Source organism: Eumetopias jubatus, unplaced genomic scaffold (genome assembly GCF_037043125.1).
Source record: "Eumetopias jubatus isolate StellerSeaLion01/CBP00866 unplaced genomic scaffold, mEumJub1_p1.0 scaffold_8, whole genome shotgun sequence".
Classification (NCBI taxonomy): Eukaryota; Metazoa; Chordata; class Mammalia; order Carnivora; family Otariidae; genus Eumetopias; species Eumetopias jubatus.
The window spans coordinates 50,564,803-50,585,672 of NW_028274814.1; the positions used below are offsets into that span (position 1 = coordinate 50,564,803).

At 44.6% G+C, this 20,870-nt stretch overlaps 1 protein-coding gene across 1 annotated transcript in view; it reads right to left on the bottom strand.

Annotated features, from left to right (window-relative positions):
* GRIN2B (glutamate ionotropic receptor NMDA type subunit 2B) overlaps positions 1-20,340 on the bottom strand; it is a 286,176-nt gene extending 265,836 nt beyond the window's left edge. Inside the window, exon 1 of the mRNA XM_028119794.2 lies at positions 19,918-20,340. Coding sequence (XP_027975595.1) covers positions 19,918-20,328 — 411 coding nt within the window. The 5' untranslated portion in view covers positions 20,329-20,340. The remainder of the gene's footprint in view (positions 1-19,917) is intronic.
* Positions 20,341-20,870: the final 530 nt, after the last annotated feature.

Sequence of the window (20,870 nt, forward strand, 5' to 3'; positions counted from 1 at the left end):
TACCGCAAACCTCTCACGATGGCCACCCAGATCTCAGTTTATCAAAATCAGTCTTCCTCATCTAATTTCTCTGCCATTTTCTCCTTTAGTGAAGCATTCTACGTGTTATAAATCTCAATCCCTTCATTTTACAGAAGAAAAAAAATAAGACTAAGAGAGATTAAGGGACTTGATGGATCAAACAGCTAGCGCTGATTATGAGCAAGGATGAGAACCAGGCCTCCTGACTGCAGTTCAGTCTAGGCTCTTTCCACTGTAGCCCCAATGCCACTAAATGAATATCCCCATTCAACCCCACAGAGGAGCCAGAAGGAGTTCCCCCCACCCACCCGAAATGAGCAGTAGTATTCCACCCCCTATACGACCTACCTGATCCAAAGTGAATTTTTAAAACCATAGCCCCAGTCCCTCTCCCCTCAGTTAAGATACTGGTGATGTGGACCTCCCATTTTATATAATCCTAGCTGTGCATAACTGCCTACTGTGGGATTCTTTCTTCAGTTCTTTGACATATGAGATTAAATCTTTCTATAAACTCTTTATAGCTGCACCCCCACCTCAAACCCACTTAAACCAATGTTTTTCCTCCTATCAAGTATGCCTGCTGATATGCTCCAACTCCACCATCACCTAGCCCAGCAGCTGCTATTAGGATCTATGTGAAAAAGTAATTAAATCATTTCTGTAATTATTCTCTCATGCTTACAAATAATTAAGGGTTGCGTATTCTCCCGGAAGCCACGAAGGGCCCAGGAACAGTGAATGACAGAGGAAATGGATCCAGAAACGTGCCTTGGGAAGGAAGTGAAATTCAGTGAGGGGTGATGATGGAGGAAGCAAGAAATGGAGGATGAAAAATGGGCCAAGAGTCAGGAAAACGCAAAGAGAAGCACAAAACAGGGACAAGAGAAGAGTCGGGGGGGGGAGGGGGAGGAGTGTTCTAGAGACATTGGTAAAATGAAAGAACAAGAAAGAAGAAAAACAGTGTACCAGAATAGATTTAGTCACAAAAGCGGAAGAGGAAGAAGTGCAGGCAGAGGGAGACTGAAAGAGGCCAGTTCTTTTTTATTACTACTTCACAGCTGAGGAAAGTGAGTCAGAGAAAAGTTAAGTAACCCGGCTAAGGTCACAGAACTAATGCGGAAGAGAGCCGGAATCTGAGTCCAGGTCCGCCTGGGCCTGAATACTTTAGCTAACCCGGGGATGATATCTGTAGGCCTTAAAAAATATAAAATGTGAATCTACAAAGACCTCAAAATAAACATATTAATTAAAAATATATAATGTTATAACTGATGTTCGTTATCCATGAACGTGGCACTGACCCAGCCACACCCCCTTAGCCACACCCCCTCTGGGACTGAGCGCGTGAAAATGAAAGCTGGTGGCTGGAGGTCGTCTCTGCGGTGAGGGAGAGAGCTCACAGTGCTCTACAGAGACAGGGCACACATCCTTGCTTGGGCTCATTACGTGCCAAGTTCTGACCAACTGAGCCAACGTGCCACAGACTGTAAAACTAATGTTTGTCAGCTCCTAAAGTCGAGACCAGATCACCAGGGAACTTCTAACTATGCCAGGTCCTGAGGGAGCTCGGTGCTGACAGGATGAAGCATGGAGACAGCTGCGTGCACCACATAAAGTCCAAGTCCCGTGCAAGAGTGGGGCACAAGAGACAGGGCAGAGGATGAGGGGAGAGGACAGAGAGACGCGAGCCAGAGACGAGATGGTGGGGGGACGGGGAGCAGGGAGGGGCAGCGGGGAAGGAAAGGAGGACAGAGAGGAGAAATCAAAGAATCTAAGAGCGGGAGAAACAAAGAAGGACCCAGGGTTAGAAGGTGAGTCTCAGGGGGCAGTAAAAGGCAGCAAAGAATTCTTAGTGCAAAGTAAGATTTGAGCCCTCTCTCTCTAGCTTGCAAAGTTAAAACGGTCTAGGGGCGCCTGGACGGCTCAGCCAGTGAAGCATCTGCCTTTGGCGCAGGTCGTGATCACAGGGTCCTGGGATCAAACCCCGCATTGGACTCCCTGCTCAGTGTGGGGTCTACTTCTCCTCCTCCCTCCTCCTCTCCTCCTGCTCCTGCTCTCTCTCTCTTTCTCGCTCTCTCAAATAAATAAATAAATCTTTAAAAAAAAATTAAAACAGTCCAGAAATCCACAGAGTCCATTGATTAATCTGGGCTTCCTACTTCTACTTGATTCTATTCTACTTCCCAAAATGAGCTCTAGGAGGCCTTCTGCCTTAACAGGACAATGCTCTCCAAGGTGCCCGAGCAGGTTCTGTGCTGTCCCCTGCTCGGCCAGGGATAACCTACGCCCTTCTCAAGGGGCTGCCCTTCGGTGTTTCCGTTTGCAGCAAGGTCTCCCAGCAGAGCCTGGCCCCAGGACCGTCAGCAAAATACCTTCTGTTTTAAACATATATGTCCCTTACGGCCCAACATGATATCTGAATATCTGAAATTCCACTCGTACAAATTTCTTCCTCTGAGTTAAAACATAAATGCTCATGGGGGGGGGGGTGGTCATACGTTAGTTGCTCTTCTCTATTCAGACCCTGGCAAGGACTTGATTGTTTAGACTGTCTCCCAGTTTGAAATGAGACGGGGACCTATAAGGAGGAGATACTGGGGGGCTGGCTACATGGAGTACAGACCCAAGACTAAATTACACAGTGTTTCTTGGGAAAGCCCCACCAGGGGACAATGTGAGGAGCAGCGTTGGCCTCTAAGCAGCCAGGAGGCAGAAAAAGGCCACTGGACAACTAACTGAGGTAGCAGTTGTCAAGGGGAGAAAGGCGCATGGGGAAGGGGAAGTTTTAAATAATGAAAAAAACATTCTTTTTCCAATTGTGTGACTCTTCCCAGGGCTCAGCACTGAGATCAAGATGACAGAGGCAGCCATGCCTGGGTCCTTGGAAGTCCCCAAAGCACAGAAATGACCCCTAGTGAAGCTCTACTGCCACCTTCCATCGGACAAGAAACCAGCTCTAGATACGTGCAACTCATGGAAGCATCGGAAGCCCCTACCGTAATGACGGGGAGCATCGCAAGTGGATGGATCAAAGGGAGCGCAAGGAACGCACCAGAGGAGGAGGAAGTGCCTTTCTGCCAGAGCATGTAGAGTCAGACCAGTGTCCAAGTCCCCTTCTTGGCTTCCCAGACCAGTTTCCAGAATAACTGCTGAATTGGTCTCCAAGAAGAACTAAAACGACACCAGTCACTACTCAAGGTAGTGTACTTCCCCTTGGGCTCAGAAATTGCAGGGCCTAAAGAGAGAACTTCCAGAACCCAAGGACCACACTGTTTTCTTTGGTGACATTTGTCACCAGTCTAGTCTCAGAGAACAACAGTGATCAGAGACTAGAGCATTCACAACAGAAGTACTCCTGTCTCTTGGGGCACCTGGGTGGCTCAGTCGATTGAGCGTCTGACTCTTGGTTTTGGCTGGGGTCATGATCTCAGGGGTATAGGATCGAGCCCATGTCCTGTTCCACGCTCAGAGCAGTCCGCTTGTCCCTCTCCCTCACGCTGTGCCCCCCTCCCCCCCACCCCGTGCAGGTGAGCTCTCTCTCTCTCTCTTTCAAATGAATAAATAATTATTAAAAAAAAAAAAGTCTTCCTATCTCTTAGCTTCTTCTCATACAGACGGGCTAGCTGTCCTTGGGGAAATGGTATGGCAGGCAAGCAGTATGAGAACTGGGACCCTGGGCACCATCCTTGCTCTCTGCCCTGCAGAGCCCTGTCTTGGGTCCTGCTGCTCAGCCTGAGAAAAGCTTCCATGGGCAACATGTGTGTAGCCAGAGCTGCTACTGTTGACAAGTTCAGCTGAAGATCCCCACTCCTCTCCTGCCTGGATCTAGGAAATGGGCACTCACACTTCCTGTCCAAACTCCTCTATCCCTGGACTCTGACCCTGGGATACAAACCTTCTTTCCTACTTTCAGTATCAACTTCGGCTTCTGGAACCATCCATCCATCCAGAGTGGGAGACCCTCTGTGATCTCTATTCAGAGGGGTGGCTGGGGAGGGCTCTGGCAGAGATCCCAGGCAAGCAGCCAGCAGGGGCCAATGGGAAGAGAATTATTCACAGGATCACAGATGTTAGAGATGAAAAGAACTTGCAAAAACACATCTCACTCATCCATCCCACCTTGCAATGTAGGCCCTTTTCCAAGAGCATATGGCCTGTTCCCATCTGATTTCAAAGGATCTATCATTACCAACAAGTACGTACTGAGTACGCTGTGTGTGCTCTGTGTTGTCCCAATCATAAGAGGAGGAGACAATTGGGCTCTCCCCCTTTGGAACGGACTGCCATACTGAGAGATAAATCTGCCTCGCACGCGTGTCGCCTGAGCCCACCTAGATATCTGTCCCTCCACCCTGACCTTTCAGATACCTTTCAGACACCTGACTATCACTCTTGCACATAAATAGGCCTTTGATCATTGGGGAAACTAAAAGGGCGAGTACATGCTGAAGGCCCAGCAAAAAGAGAGGTCCAGGAGGAAGGGGATGATGAGGGGTCAGTTGAAGCAGCCGCCTTTGGCTACCCCCTCGAGGAACTAGTAAAGATTTTGGTCCAAGGTAACAGTATTTACAGCTGATTCTCTAAGACTATTCAGGAAACAGGAAATTTAGTTTGCTCTGAGACCTATAGCCATCCAGGACGTGAGACAGAGATATTATAACTTCTTTGTCAATTTCTCATCTGCTGAGATGAGTCTTAGACTGATGTACATCTGACTTCACTTTCTCCTGACACACAGCAAAAGCTAGGGAAAAAATCCACCCTCATCACCCCAGAAACATCAGTGAAGAGTCTGATCTGACCCCGAAGTCAAATCCTGGGGCAACCACTTGGCAGTGTCCTGGGCTTCAGGGTCCAGGCCCACCCTTGAGAGTTCAGAGTTTGGAAAGAACCAGGGCTCCCATGCAGCATCAGTCCCAGGCCCCATCAGACTGGTACCGACCTGGCAGTTTTGCTCAGCCTCATGTCCTTTTCTCGTCCAATGTTCTTTCCCTTTCTCCCCCTCCCCCCTTTTTCTTAAAGATTTTATTAATTTATTTGACAGAGGGAGACAGCAAGAGAGGGAACACAAGCAGGGGGAGTGAGAGAGGGAGAAGCAGGCTTCTCACTGAGCAGGGAGCCCGATGCGGTGCTCGATCCCAGGACCCTGGGATCATAACCTGAGCCGAAGGCAGACGCTTAATGACTGAGCCACCCAGGTGCCCTGTTCTTTCCCTTTCTATTTCTTGTCTCTAATCCTACTCTCTTCCCACCTTCAGAGCTGTCTGCTTGTTCTGAATGTTTGGGTTCTAATCGAGATGGACTGGGCGAGGGAAGGAATCACCTTTGCCTCAGCTCAAGTTGACCACTGTCTGGACAGTTGGGATATTCCCCTCCCGGGTTAAGCTAGATGTCCCAAGAAGACCAAGTAAAGGAAAGTGTTCAAGAGGAAGTGCGACACACTGCTGATGTCCATGGGCTTTACTGTCACTCAGGCAAGAGGTCCCGTTTCCACATTGCCATGGCCAGTTTGTCACCATGGGCCACTTACCTTCCCTTCTCACCCTCGGTTTCTTCAATCTGTAAAAGAAGAATAATCCTACTGCTGAAATCCTAGGGCTCCTTCGAAGGTTAAATCTGCTCGACGTAGGTAAAGCACTATCTCCTATAAAGTGCAGCACTAACACGTAGTAGGCACTTGGATTTTTTAAAGGAGGGAACAAAAGGAAGCTGACTTCTTCTGAAACCCTAGATCTAGCCCCCACCCAGGTCTCTCACTAATCAGGGAAAATCCAGGAGTCCCAGCACACCCCAAAGAGCATGGCAAGTGAACTGAGATCAAGACACTTCACGGCCTGCATTCCAGCTGAAAGTCAGAGACAAGAGGGCCCTTGAACCTGACGTCTGATGGTTGATTTTCCCCATTCCCAATTCCATGGCCTCTCCTTATCGTTTCCAACTGCTCCCTCCCTTCCGTTCTCCTTTGCTCTTCTCCTCTTCTCCATTAGCTTCTTCTCATCTTTCTCCACTCTTCCCGCTTTTTAATCATTATTAAGCAGCCACATGAATGCACTGCACTGGGGACCATAAACAGAAAAGCTCAACAAGGTAGATACTGATTATCGCCAAACTTTATCATCGGAACAATATGCCGTGTTCTACTCACCAATGGTCCCCAAACCTGGCTGTATCTCAGAATCCCTTAAGGGAAATTTGTGAAAACAGCAATTAGTGGGGTTTTACTCCAAAAGAATACTTGGGTATGGAACCAGAAAATTCATATTAAAAATAATAATAAAATAAAATCCTCTGTTAATTCTCAGGTCCAGTCAACGTAAGAACCACTTCCACACATTGTACAGTTGGACTAAAGAAACTCTATCAAGCTCTTCTCTCCCCTTTCTGGATGTTTTTTTAACTCCTTCATTCCCACCATCTCCTCAGCTTCTTAAGTCATGCAGCTTTATTCTTTGAGAATTGACAATATTTGCTTTTGTATAAGTAGTGGGAACACTACAGTGAGTGGTAAGTGGATAAAGGCCAAGGGGCCAGAGGGAGCTAGAAGGACCGTGCAGACAGTGGATCTGTGAAGGCAGAAGACTTGAGAGTACAGACGGAAGGCAGTGGATGGACGGGCAGGCAGAAGGAGGAGGAGGGCGGGGTGGGTGGCAGGAGCACACAGGAACTCCAGTGGAGCCTGGCTTCCCATAAAGTCTGTTGTCTTAGCAACACGATGATGCTCAAAGGTTGAAGGCTGCCATGCCTTACAACTCTGGATGACATGTTGTCAAGGTAACGGAATACATCCAAAACACATGGTGGCAGGCCAGGAGGACTTGGTCAAGGGTGGGGCGGTGCCAGAAGTCCTCAGGGCAAGGCAGGCTGCACTGATTGGAGGGATCATTACACTACATCCCATCCTCAATGCCCACACCTCTCACCCCAACATCTTACCCCAGTTGCGCCATTCTCAATGCCACTCTTCTCGGTGCCATCACCCACATTTGGAAAGAGGGGAAAATATATCAGACTGCAACTATGTAGACACAAGTCCAGGAACTGGCCACAAGACACTGGTGCGTGGGAACTCCAACAACTCAAAACAACAGACAGCTAATTATTCAGAGGAAAGCCAATCATAGTGCTTCTGACTGCCTACGATACTTTGCTAATTTGTTTGCAGGTCTGTAAGCAAATGCTGTAAAAACAATGAAACAAAACAGAAAGCTGCGTAATCCATAGATATATTAAAAGAAAATCATTGCTGAGTCACGAGGAATTTGTATTTCAATGTTACTAAAAATGACACTACCAGCCATTTATTCAAAACCAGGTGTGTACCTGGCAAAGTAATGATTCCTTTAAAGGTTATTTCATTTCATCTCATAATAACTCTTTGAAGTTGATGAATATTACCTCCTCCCTCATAGCGATGAAAAAAAACAAAAACAAAACAAAACAAAAAAACAAAAAACCAGATCACAGAAGTCATACAACATAGCAAAAGGTCACTGAGCTTCTGAAAGGTGGAGACATGACTTTAAATGGCTCCAAGGTATATATTCGATCCACTATACTATTTGTCAGCATCCAAAAATTTGCTAAGTCAAGTTACACCACTCCCTTCTTACACCTTCTGGAATGAATTGAAAAATAACCAACTCCACACCAAGACTCTCAGGCCCTACATGATCTGGCCCCATGATACCTTTCAGCCTCATTTTCTACCATTGTCCCCACTGCCCACCAGCCTTCAATTTTATTGACCATTCTGATACTCATCAAAAAAACAAACAACAAAAACATGCCCCTTTCAAGGCCTTCATACCTGCTCTTCTCTCTGCCAAAATGCCACGCCTGATGTCTTCATGCATCTTGATCCTTCTCATCATACATATCTCACATACACATCATACCTCCTATGAGACCTACCCTGACAACCCTAAAATAGCCCTACACGATACCCCTTCCTATTATTTTCATAAAAAGCCATTTACCTCTCGCTATAATAATATTGTTTAAATTATATCTTTGTTTATTTTCAGTCAATGCTCCATGAGGATGTGTCTCTCTTGTGGGCTATAGCTCCAGGACTTTGGACAGTTTCTGACGTCCGGTAGATGCCTAATAAACATATTTTTTATTTTTTTAAAAGATTTATTTATTAATTTTTCTGAGAGAGAAAAATGGAGAGAACACAAACAGGATGGGCAAAGGGGAGCGGGGAGAAGCAGACCCCCTGCTGAACAGGGAGCAGGATGCAGGGCTCCATCCCAGGACCCTGGGGTCATGACCTGAGCCAAAGGCAGATGCTTAACCGACTAAGCTACCCAGGCGCCCCCTAATAAATATTTTTTGAATGAATGAATAAACAAAGGAGAAAGGATGTTGTTTGCTAAAAGAAGTTTCAAAACCTCTTGCTACTACCTTTGGAAACCTAATTGCGTTGATTAAATTTAGTTGGTGATATTTTGCTGATTAGTATGTCATGTGAATCAAATATGTTTATCTTCCAGAACTTAAAAAAAATGCTTATTTTTTTCTGCTTCCTCCTTTGAAAGTAGGCTAATAAAGTCAAAAGAATATCACAGGCACCCGACTGCTTCGCATGGAAGTTTTGCTCTGCTACCGCAGAATGCACCCCTAACTTGAGGCAGCACTTTTGCCATGTCTGGGTGCTAGAAATAACGTGGACATGAGTGTTAAAATTCTAGATGTGAGTGCCAAGTTGTTGACTGCTGGTATCTGGCAGATGCGAGGAAGGGGGGATGTGGGCATAACAGCCTAGAGAGAGACAGAAATGTATTTTCCAGCAACCAGAGATTAATTCTCTCATCCATTTTCATTTGGGTTTAAAATACTTTTCTCTTAATTGCAACTGACATCTGCTGCGCTGAAATAATTAATTCATTTATACATTTAATAAGTATGTATTAAAGGCTTACTATGTGCCAAGCTATATGTTAGGTTCTGGGGATATAAAAATGAAAAAGCCATAGTTCCTGCCCTTATGAAGCGTGTAGTCTAGCAGGGCAGGCAGCTAATAAAAAAACTATTATGATTAATTACAGCTGTGATAAGGATTATGAAAATTACAGAATGAAAGAGAATAAAAAGAAAAGAAGCAGGAGTTTTGACCTGAGGGTAGGGAAGAAGAAAAATCTAAAAGCATGAGGACTTTGGATTGGGAGGGCAGCCCTAGGTGAGATGCACCATCCTGGGAACTGGAAAGAATAAAGAGAGCAGCAACCACATTTGCAAACACGCAAATGTGCGCGCGCACACACACACGAGCACACGCATGCATGTACACACAAAACAACGCGAGAACAAAAACGAGGAAAAGAGTGTGTAAAGGGAAGTCCTAGGGCTAAAAGACCACACTGCCCCAAAGTTCCACCAAAGGACCCAGCAGTGAAGCAGCTACCCGGAATGCTGACACTTCACCCTTTCTGCACTGGCCCAGGCCCCGAGGGGTCCAGAATGTCAGAGCACCACCTTTGGACAGAGCTCCCAAGGTGCACGCCCAATCAGCACAGAACTAGGTGAGTTCAGATCACTGTGATGGCTTGGGTTTCTGTTTACATCACCCTCCTCACTCATTCAGTTACTCAATGGATACTTAACGGAGAACCTCTCACAGACCCACACTCACTGTCCTACTATTTGCCCCATCTTTTCAAAGCACTTTCAATAACCATACTTGATAACCTTAAGAAATAGGACCTACTTATATCACCATTTTACAGGGAGGACTCTAAGGCTCAGAGAAGTTAAGTACTTTGCCAGAGATCACACAGTAAATGACAAACCTCGGCAGTGAGGTCCCAGAGATCCCCCTCGTAACTGTGGTGTGGATATTACTTTCCTAGGGCTGCCATCACAAATTACCACACACTTGGCAGCTTAAAGCAACAAAAATTTATTTTCCCACAGTTCTGAAGCCTGAAATCAAGGGTGTTGTCAGAGTCATGCTCCCTCTGAAGGCTCTAGGGAAAAAAACGCCCTTTGCCTCTTCCAGCTTCTAGTGGCTTCCTTGGCATGTGGCTAACCAACTCCAAGCTCCACCCCTCTTTCAAAGTCCTCACCTTTGAGGCTATGACTTCTCCTCTTTTACCTCTTATAGGGACATCTGTCACTGGATTTAGGGCTACCTGGCTAATCCAAAATGAGCTCATCATGAGATCCTTAACTTCATGACATCTGCAAAGACCCTCTTTCCAAATCAGGTCACATTCCCAGGTTATCGGAGTTAGGACACAGACATATCTTTTTTTTGGGGGGGGGTCACCACTCAACACATTACAGTGTGTATATAGAGCACACAGTTTAATCATTGTTAACTGTTTAATCAAAGTTAGCTAACATGCATCAGACACGATGGCATGTGTTAGGAATACAAAAATTAGTAAAGTATAGCCCTGGTCTACAATGGGCTCATTGTATAGCAAGTGGGACAGATTAGGTAAATAAAACAGGTTGTGATAAAAGCATAAATAGGGCACAGGTGGAATGGAAAAAAAAATAAAAGTAAATCCTGCAAAGATGAGAGTCAGAAGAGAGTTCACAGAAGTGCCACAACCTCTCTTGAAAAGTGAGTAGGTGTTTCTGGATGGACAAGGGAGAGAATATTCTAAGGTGAGGAGGTAGCACAAATAAAGGCACAGAGATGCGAAACAGCCAGGACCAGTCAGGGAGCAATAAATAATTTAGTGTGGCTTAACATTACTCTTCAAGGGCGGGAAGGTTAAGAGAAAATCCTGGAGAGGTAGCCTGGGACCAGATCAAAAGGGGATGTCTTATTCCAAGCTGTGGGGAAGCAGTGCAGAGTTTTAAGCAAAAGTGTCTAACAATCAGATTTGAGTTTCTAAAGGATCACACAGCTACCCTACCATGTGGCAGTGCAGACAAGAGAGAGGGAGTGCCAGCACTGACGTCATCACAGAGCCTGGAGGGAAGAGGACCATCACAGGGCTCCTTATTGTTTGCACAACCATCCTGAGGGGGAAGGGAGTGTCCTGGATTGATTCCCAGACTGGGAAACTACCCCCCTTAGAACTCTCTCTTGGTTTCTATAATGCCTCTCTTTCCTCGTTTTTCTTGTTCTCGTCTTCTCTCTGATAATTATCTTAGCTCCTTCATCATCTCCACCCCCTCTGGCTATCCCTCAAACAGTGGTGCACCCTAAGGTGGCTCTGCCCTTGACCCACCTCTCTCCTCATTCCACTTGTTCATTCTGAGCCATCTCCACCACCCTCCTGGTTTCCACTACCCTCTGCTCACTAATGAGTTTCATATCCATATTTACAGCCCAAATCACTCCCTTTACTTCCAAGTCCAAATCCAACGGCTTACTAGACATTTCCACTTCTATGACCTACCCATGTTCTAAATTCTAGTCATTCTCCTTCCCACTGTCACCAAATGTATGACAAACCTAATTACTCTTGTCATCATAATTTTTGGAATAGCTCTAAAAGGGTCAACAGTGTTCAATGCTGCAGAAGGTCAAGAATGACAAAAAGTCCACTGGATTTGGCATTTTGTACAAAGTGAGAGACAAGTGAAAACAGCAATCTAACTACTTTTTAAGGAGCTGAACTGTCAAAAGAAAAGGAAGAGGGAGGGAGAACTAGGGTCAAGGAAAGCTTTTATGTTTGTTTATTAATATGAGAGTGATTTGAATATGTTCAGTGAGGAAAAGAATTGGATTTTGGGTAGAACTCTTCTGGACTGTTGGGTACTATCACAGGACACGTAATGTGCCTGGTCTCCTGGTTCTAAGGGCCACAATCACACAGACACGTGCACACACACACTTTACAAAAGCAGTCATTATGACATCAACCCCCACCCCCCCAAAACATTTCCAAATATCTCCTGAGGACCACTAAGCTAGGAAAAAAATGCCAGCAGAAAGGAATAAATTGATATTTAAGGGAAAAAAAAGAAATAATGGATGAGCCAAGGTCCCAGTTCTGGAGAAACTGTGAGGAGATTAGACAAAGAGCACAAAAACAGCGTTTAGTGTGAACCAAGAGAAATGACACATGAGAGATGTTCAAGCTTTGAAAGCACACAGACACTGGTTGAATACCCAGACTGTCACTTACTTCCTTTGAGAGATGCTGTGGAATGACCCCAAAAGCCATTTGCAACCCTTGCCCCTTTGTCACCTCCACCAGAAAGCCTCACGATCCCCACAGGGTTGGCCGCATGACCTTGTTTGAGTTCATGAGATTAGGGGCATAGAGAAGACTCCTCCTGATCTAATACCCACACCCCGCTTTTTCCTTCGAGTATGGGCACGATGCCTCGAGCAGGGGATGCATCCTCGTAACCATGAAAAAAATACCAAGGGAATCCCAGAGGTCAGCCCTGACATCACTACCTCACTGAATCACACCCAGCAGTCCCTGTCTCCAGGTGCCTTGTTCTGAGACACCGACAAGCACCTATTTGTTTAAGCCACTATGGGCAAATCACTAGCTAAAGGTCCTGGGCAAAACAGTTAACCTCTCTGATCTACAATTTCCTTATCTGTGTAAAAGGACAAAATACACGCCTCATAAATGCGATGAGAGAATTAAACAGAATAACATTTTTAAGCTCCCGGAAGGCGACTAGCTCAGAGCTTGACAAAAAGTCAATGACCAGTCAATGGTAGTTCTTTTCTCATTGCAACCGCCTAACAACACATGATAATTTGGGTGTTCTTTGTCAGCGTAAAAGAGAATGGTAGCAATAATATTTTTGTCCTTAGAAAGATGGAATCAAACTGGTCTTTAACATGATGCTCATGCATGCTTAAACCACAGAATCAAAATATTATTTCGAATAAAACATAGATCTAATGTCTAAGAACAAGGCAAAAAGAATCACAGAAGTCTCAGAAAGGGGAATAAAAATATATTCCTCAAGTAGAAATCATAATCCAAGGGGCTTTTCAGGGGTATCAGTATGATCAATTCAAAGCTGACTGGTGATAGTGAATTAACAGCCCCCCCAACATAGGTAACATATCACTACCCTCCTACAGAATACCTTTAATATGTCCCTCATCTAACAACTCACTTTTTCTTATCTATCAACACTTCCAAATCTATGAGTGACCCTAAATTCAAATACTATTTTATTCTGCTAGCCTTTCTTTTTTAATGTTCTTGACTTATCTTCATTGCTTATATCCTGTGTGTTATCAGTTTATTGAAATCGCTGTATGTCCCGGCTTTGAAAATCTTGATAAGTCCTGATCATGTCACAATCAATAACTGCATCAGCGCAGAGGCAGAACCCACTGAGCTGCTGCTTATCCACCAGGCCTCAAAGGAAGGGTATTAACATCCCAAGAGTTTCTCTTTCAGTTAGCAGGAAAACATTAGGATCCCACTTTCTTCAAAGGATTAAGAAGGGTCTGGTATATGAAAATACAAGAAAGGGCCTACTGTTTATCAAGCATTGGCTACGGAGCTTCATAAAGCTTACTACCCACTGAGAACTAGGTGTTATTTTGTTCCCATCTTGCAAAAGGAAATTTTGAGGCTCAGAGAGTTTAAACAGCACTACTAAGCTCACATATCTGGTGAATGCACCAGTGCTCAAGCCTAACGTCTCCAAAGCCTGCATTCTCTCCATACTGTACCCCGCCTTCCTGTAGACACGCCATCACTTTCCTGGAGGATGGATCAGAAACACAGGATGGCTCATGTGTTACTTTCTAGCACCAGATGCTTTCATGTCTCTAAATGCCTAAAGTAATTTCCACGGCCTCAGTTTCTCCAAACATTAAAACTGCACCTGGACTTCAACGGGCCAGTCTCTTGAAAGCAAATCCTAGCTCCGGTTTTAAAAGGGAGGGTGTATTGGCCAACAAGACACCCATTCCACCGACACAGGTGGAAAGGCCTGGAATTCACACAGACATGAGCACTGCACCACTGCAAAGGGTATAGGGTCTTAGAGAGAGCTACCCACCCATCTTTCCCCGAAGTATAATTCAAGGAAGAAGGGAAGATGGGCGAGGAATAAGCAGGGAATCCTATTCCAGCTTTCTTCTGACTCCTCGGTAAGTGGACTGCAAGTTTCAAAATCAGCCAAAAAAACTTTTAAAGCCAAACATACTTGGATTTGGATCCCATTCCCACTATTCTTCTAGCTGTGTCACTTCGGCTGTGGTACATACTCGAATTTAGTTTCCACATCAACTAAAAACAAATACTACTACTATTTGTCTCACAGGATCGCATAAGAATTAAAATGCTCATTAGCATCACGCCTGGCACAAAAGTGGCACGCTCTTTTATTTTTTTATTTTATGTTTTTAAAGAATTTATTTATTTGACAGAGAGAGCACAAGCAGAGGGAGAGAGAGGGAGAAGCAGGCTCCCTGCTGAGCAGGGAGCTCGATGTGGGACTCGATCCCAGGACCCTGGGATCATGACCGAGGCCAAAGGCAGACACTTAATGACTGAGCCACCAAGGCGTCCCAGTGGCACGCTCTTTTAGCTCTTTTGCCCTCTTAATTCTCCACTATGTCTTAACTCTCCTCATCCATAATGTAACACCACAGTTCGCTCTTGAAGTATTCAATCCCAGGAAGACCATAGGACAGACAACTACGAGCAAGGTAAACAACTGAAAGACACCAAAATTAAGGAAGAAGAACAGAGTAAAATATGAGTAGCATAGCCATCTTGGTTTCCAGATTATGCTGGATACGGAAAGCCACACGAGCCACTGGAAGGCAATAGTCTATTTACAGTGTCACACACTACTGCTGGCTCAGCCACTCTCTCCAAACACATTGCCATGAGATGAGTGTTGGGGGGAGGCGCAGACAGTATGGGAGAGAGCAAGAAAAGACAGGGCCAATGAAGAGTAGAGGCCATCTTCCTAGCCCCACTCGGATTCAAAATGTGGCGCTCTGTACGAAAAATCAAAGTGCTGTTCAAAGCATCATTTCTCAACCAAACAATTTAGAAAGAATCCTAACAACAGACACCAGAATGAGAATATTTTCACATGCCCTTGATTAGGAACAAGATATGGAGTATGGTGCCTGTCTTAGCTACCCTACTTCACTCTGATCAGCCCATCTACTTCCAGACCCTGACCCTCGGCTTGGCATACCCTTTTCTCTTCCATTCTTGTGGCATTAAAGACCAGATCTTGTGCCCTCTTGCCTGATCCTACTGTAACTTCCACTCTCTGTTTTCCTTGCTACTTCCTGCCCAAACAATTTTCACTGGTCCTAATGCTAATGTCAGTAGGTAGGTCTGTCATTCCCTAACACGGTGCTCCTTGTTCTCTCACCTAAAGCAACTGTTTGTACAGGGCTTTTCCAGAATTTTCCACATATTTCATTTCATTTTGCCTTCAAAGTGTTGTAAAGTGGGTAGGGCAGAAAACAAAATTGAAATCTTATAAACTGTAAACTGAGTATCACATAGTTTATGTGATTTGTTTGTTCAAATTTCCAACGCTCCTGAGAATGGAGACTAAGACTCAGGACTTACAATTCTTACTTTAGGGTTCTGTGAGGCAGAATTGTATCAATAGGAAGCATGAGCTTCAAGATAGGTACTTTTGGGATTTGAATCCAATTCCCACTCCTCACAAGCTGTGGTGTCCTTAGATGGGTTATTTAACCTCTCTGAGCTAAAATCTGAAAACCCAAGAAAGATTCCAGCAAATCAGCAGAGAAACCTCCTGAAAAGAAATGGAAGTACATCTGGCTTTAGTTCATTATTTAGATTGAGATGGGCATCCTAAATCCAGGATCTCAGGGAGAATAAAAGCAATTATAACAAGGCAAAATAAAGTAGACTCTTTATACTCAGGTGGGGAACTGCCAAAAATCACCTCATACATTTTTAAATGGTCTCTGTTACTATTCTAAACAGTCTTGTGTTATAGACACCTAGCAGTACTTTCCTTATAAGAGCTCTTCCATGGCTGAACGTTCCTTTTTTGGCTATGGCATGACTATACCTCCAATGAGCTTTGGTTTCATGGTGGGGAAGGACCAAGGGTCCTACCTCACACATCAGAGCCTTTCCCCAGATTTTCACCTGACCTCTTTTCTTCATCAGCATCCAGTTCAGAAGTGTCTCTATAATTGGCCATGACTCTATTCAATTCCCACTCTTTTCTTGTATCATGAAACTTCCCTTTCTTCAAATTGTTCCAAATAACCTTCAGCTTAGCCTGCAGAATGCTGTGCTGGACACTTAGTGAAGCACCTGCTATGTATTTTCTCATTTAAGCTTCAACCACTCGATAATATATATTACGGTCCCCACTATACAAGCAAGGAGATCAATATTTAGAGTAAGTTCAGATTGTTGGTGAGTAGTCCAGATTCCCACATCTAGAGGTGATGGTTAACACCAGCTCTGACTCCAAATTCAGAGCTTCTACTAGTTCTACTCTTCTAGCTCCCATGCTTTATTCCACCAAGGTATAAGGTACATTTCCTCATTGGGAAAGTAAAACACTCATTAATGTTTGTACTCATTAATTAGCATATGCAAAAAAAAAAAAAAGTGAGCACAAGCTACTTGACCAGATGCTGACCTTGTGTCTCTCTCCACTTTGGTCAAAAATCTTTATATCTGTGTTTTCTTCCATTACGAACTCCTTCAATCAGGGACTTTATTCCTTTAATACAACCTTTCACAAGAACACTTGATAAGTGGGCTTTATTTGAAGCGAGCTAACAACAACAGCAAAACTCAGATAAAATGGCACGGTGATTACCTATCTCCTAGAAGGGGGAAGCAAAATGGAAGGCTTATTTATCATCCTTCAGATGGTATACCTGTTCCTCAAAGACTAGGCCTTAAGCATGGCAAAGCTGTATTTCTTGGATTTTCTGCATCAGTTTCATTTTCAAATGTTTTGTCCTGTGGCCGCACAGTTGATTCACAGTTGTCAAACTCTGTGTCCTCATTCTATGTTTGTAAAATATGTTCATGGTACTTAAAAATAAACTCCTATTTAAAAAAAAAAAAAACTGGCCTTAGAACTTGAGATGTTTTATTTTTGAAACTTGCCCCAAAAGCTTATTTCTCTGAGATCTGGGGACTCTCTTTATTTGCCTTCATGCAAATCCCTTAACCCTGCAAATGTCCCTCTGCACAGCTCCCGAGAATCTTGGCACCGCTGCCCACTCAGCCCCGGGTGGTCCCTGCTCACCCTCCTCTGCAGCTTCCAGCACATTCAGGTATCTGACCCCTCAGGGCTGAGCCTTCCACTCGCCAGCTTCTGTGGTATCAGGACCTCCTTCTTTCTTCCTTTTCTTCTTTCCATTTACCTTTTGGAAATCTTTTCAGGTTAGAAGTCAGATAATTTTTAGGTTATTTTAGGAAATTGCTTAAAAACCACTGTTTGCCTTTTTTTTTTTTTTTTACTGGAAAGAGAAAAAGAGAAGATGGAATATTTGGGTGTGGTTACCACGGTGGCGAGGTGAAAGGGGAAAGAGACCAGAGAGGAATCTCATTACCATCACCTCACTGCTTTCAATCCTCTCTTTTACCCCTAGAAGTAGGAACCAGGGGGCCCACTGTGGACGCAGGCTGCACCTAAGAGCTATGCCATCTCAACTCTTCATTACTTCTCTCCTTAATCAGATCCCAGTATTGCCATTATGAATCAAGTGATGGATTACTTTTAGTCAGGTAATATCTACCAAAGTGCTATATAAGGGAGGATAAAGTAAAGAATAGGAAGGTATGTGAGACCTTGACTAGCCTCGCCATTTTCTTGAGAGGCAAGAGAGCATGTGGTCTTTGGAGCCAGCAACCAATGTTGACATCCTGACTGACTTACTTGCTACATCATTTGGGCTATGTATTTTTTCAATCTCTCTGAGCCTCAGTTTCCCCATCTGTCAAACGGAGATAAATAATATCACTTAGCTCGCTGAGTTGTTAAGAGTGTCAAATCAGACAATGTATACAAAGTGCTATGTGCTCGAGCACACGGGAAACACTAAAGCGCCTAGAACAAATCAATGAACAAAAGAGCCCATCTCTCAACATGGGCTGCATCTTACCTCATATGATTATATTGTTATTACGCGTTTGTAAGAGGCACAACAGAGAAACAACTAACCAGCGTAACCAATGACCTTTTCTACAAGGGCAGGAGGGTGGAAGTGCTGAAATATTGCACGATAGCCTGCATAACCAAAAAAAAAAAAATTATTTTCACCTGTCATGCTCTCAAGTATGCACTTATTTATGATTCAAAAATTTGGCTCATCCATCTTGGCCTTCTTTCAGTACAACATTGTGCCCTCAAAATACCACTGCTAAAATAGAGCATAATCAGCTAAGGACAATGATGTTAAAAAAAAAAACCTACCTGAAGCAAAAGCTCAAGGGGTTTGTCACAGTTGGTCTATATTTTCCATTCTGCTTCAGTTTATCCCACCTCCCTCAGCATTGGCTTCTAGTGCCATAATTTGTTTTTTAATATCTTTACCTGTGCCCAGATCAATGGAAGAATACCTTCCTCATATGCAACCCGCGGTCCCTTCATTGAGTACTTCAACTTGACCTTTCCTAGACTGAATAAAGGAAGCTCCCAAACAGAAGAGTCATCTCTGCCTGCTGCCGACAGATGGCGGTAGTGGTCGCACACGGTTACCTGAGCCTGCTAAACCCCCCCGCACTGTAGTGGTTCTCAACTGGCCAAGGAGCACGCGTGCTGTCAGTGCTAGCTTTTGAGGTGTTTACAGACATCAGTGGCCCCACCGCACGTCCTTTAAGTACAGAACTACAGACAGTTTTGAAAGTGATGGTAAGAAGTAGAAGATGACAAAGCAAAGATAGAGACCATTTAAAAAATCCAAAGTGATGAGAGGCAATAAATCCTGCACTTGTGGTGAAATGAATCATTCTAAGATATGAATAACCGCAAAGGACAACGCCTATGTGAGAAGCGCTGTACCTAAGCAATGAGCAATAATCAATAAAGCAAGGAGAAAGAAAGCTCTGAATAAGTAAAAAATGGAAAAACAAAACAGAACCACAAACAAAACACCTTCTGCAATTAGAGAATAAGCATCACTGTCAGATGCTAATTAGCTTGTCAGAGAACAGTTAACCTCACGTTAACGTAGAAGTCTACGATTTCTTTGAGGCCATAAAGCTGCAGTGCTCAACTTTAATCACATACTAGATTCATGTGGGAAGCTTTCAAGAAGCCAGCCGTCCAGGCTGCACTGCAGGCCAACAATCAGAATCTCTGGGCATGGGACCCAGGCATCAGGAGTGTTGAAAGCTCCTCAAGTGATCCAATGTGCAACCAAGGTTAAGAACCATTGCCTTCAAATCTAAGCGTGGAGAAAATGCAGCTGCTACTGGTTCCATGGATTAAAATCCATTCCAATGTGTAGATCCCCGTGTGACACGCACAGACACCTTAGCAGTAAGTACTTCCCTATGACATTTGTATCTGCAAGGAGACAAATAATCTGCCTCAAGGGATTTTTTCTTTTTATAGTCTTGAAGCTGGCATGGGGCGGGGGGAGTAGAATATGTGTTTCCAAAAAAGAATATAGCACGCCTTACTTTAAAGGTTTAAAGGAGCTATGCACACACATATTTGAAGAGAATGTATCACAGGAACTATAAGCTTCAACATCTCTTAGTCATTTTAGTGAATCCATTTACAAACAAATGGACACACACACCTGTTCAAGACTATAGGCGCTCTGAATACCTGTACCTTTTCCTCCCCTTCATCTCCAAAGGAAGGGACTGATCCCTGATCCATCTACTTACTCAGAGCATTCTGGTTACTTTCCATCTTTCATCATCCAGTTTTACATAAAAACACATGTGTCATTCAGTTCTCAATACAAACCACGCCCACCCCCAAGTTCTCCTCCCTGTAGCCCTCCTTTACCTTATCTGCCATTATCATTGAGGAGCCTCCGTGGATGCCCAGGATGGGGGTGAGAGTCTGGGCTGAAATGAAGTCAAGGATCTGGGCAATGGCCTCCTGATCTGTGTCATCAGCAAACACCACGCCCTGGATCTTCCGGTCAGACATGAGATCACAGATGCGGGTGATGATGCTCTTTGGGTCAGTCTCATTCATGGCTACCAACTCCACACGGGGTACCACGGAGAGATGGTGGAAATCATCTTTCTCGTGGGCATCCTTGATGGCCACCTCGTCGGAAGTGCCCACGAGGATGACAGCAATGCCAATGCTGGGGGGGCTCTTCTGAGAACGAGCTCTGCTGCCTGACACGGCCAGGACAGCCAACACCAACCAGAACTTGGGAGAACAGCACTCTGCTCTGGGCTTCATCTTCAACTCGTCGACTCCCTGAAAACACAAAGAGAGAGTGGTTAAATTATGACTCTACTGCATGACCTATCTTTGAAGGGGCTGGATACTGCAAGTCAAGGGCCTTATCTCCTTTCACTGATCATCAGCCCAACGTCTATCTTCAAGCCTAGTCCCTGATCCCTCGTGTCTGCTCATCAGAATGGGAGAAAGAAAACGAAACTTTCAAAAACATCAGGAATCCTTAAGCAAGACAATAAAAGCTATTGCTATGGCCATCAACGGCAAACAGAGGCAAAGGAGGAACAGAGGATGCAAGTGGTCCAGGCAGTCATGCCAAGGGGTGGTCCCTCTGGTGCTGTGTGATCCCTGGCACTTCTGCCACAACCCAGCCTTGAATCGCTCTCGGGCCAAGGGAATGGCAGAGACCAGGCAAATGAACTGCAAAATGGACTCAGCAGAGGCTAGGAACAAAACATGGTCTGGATAGGCCACCTATAGGGAGCTAAAGAAACATAAGCCCCTTTACTTTGTGCTCACCTCAAAGAGGACAAGAGCCTGAA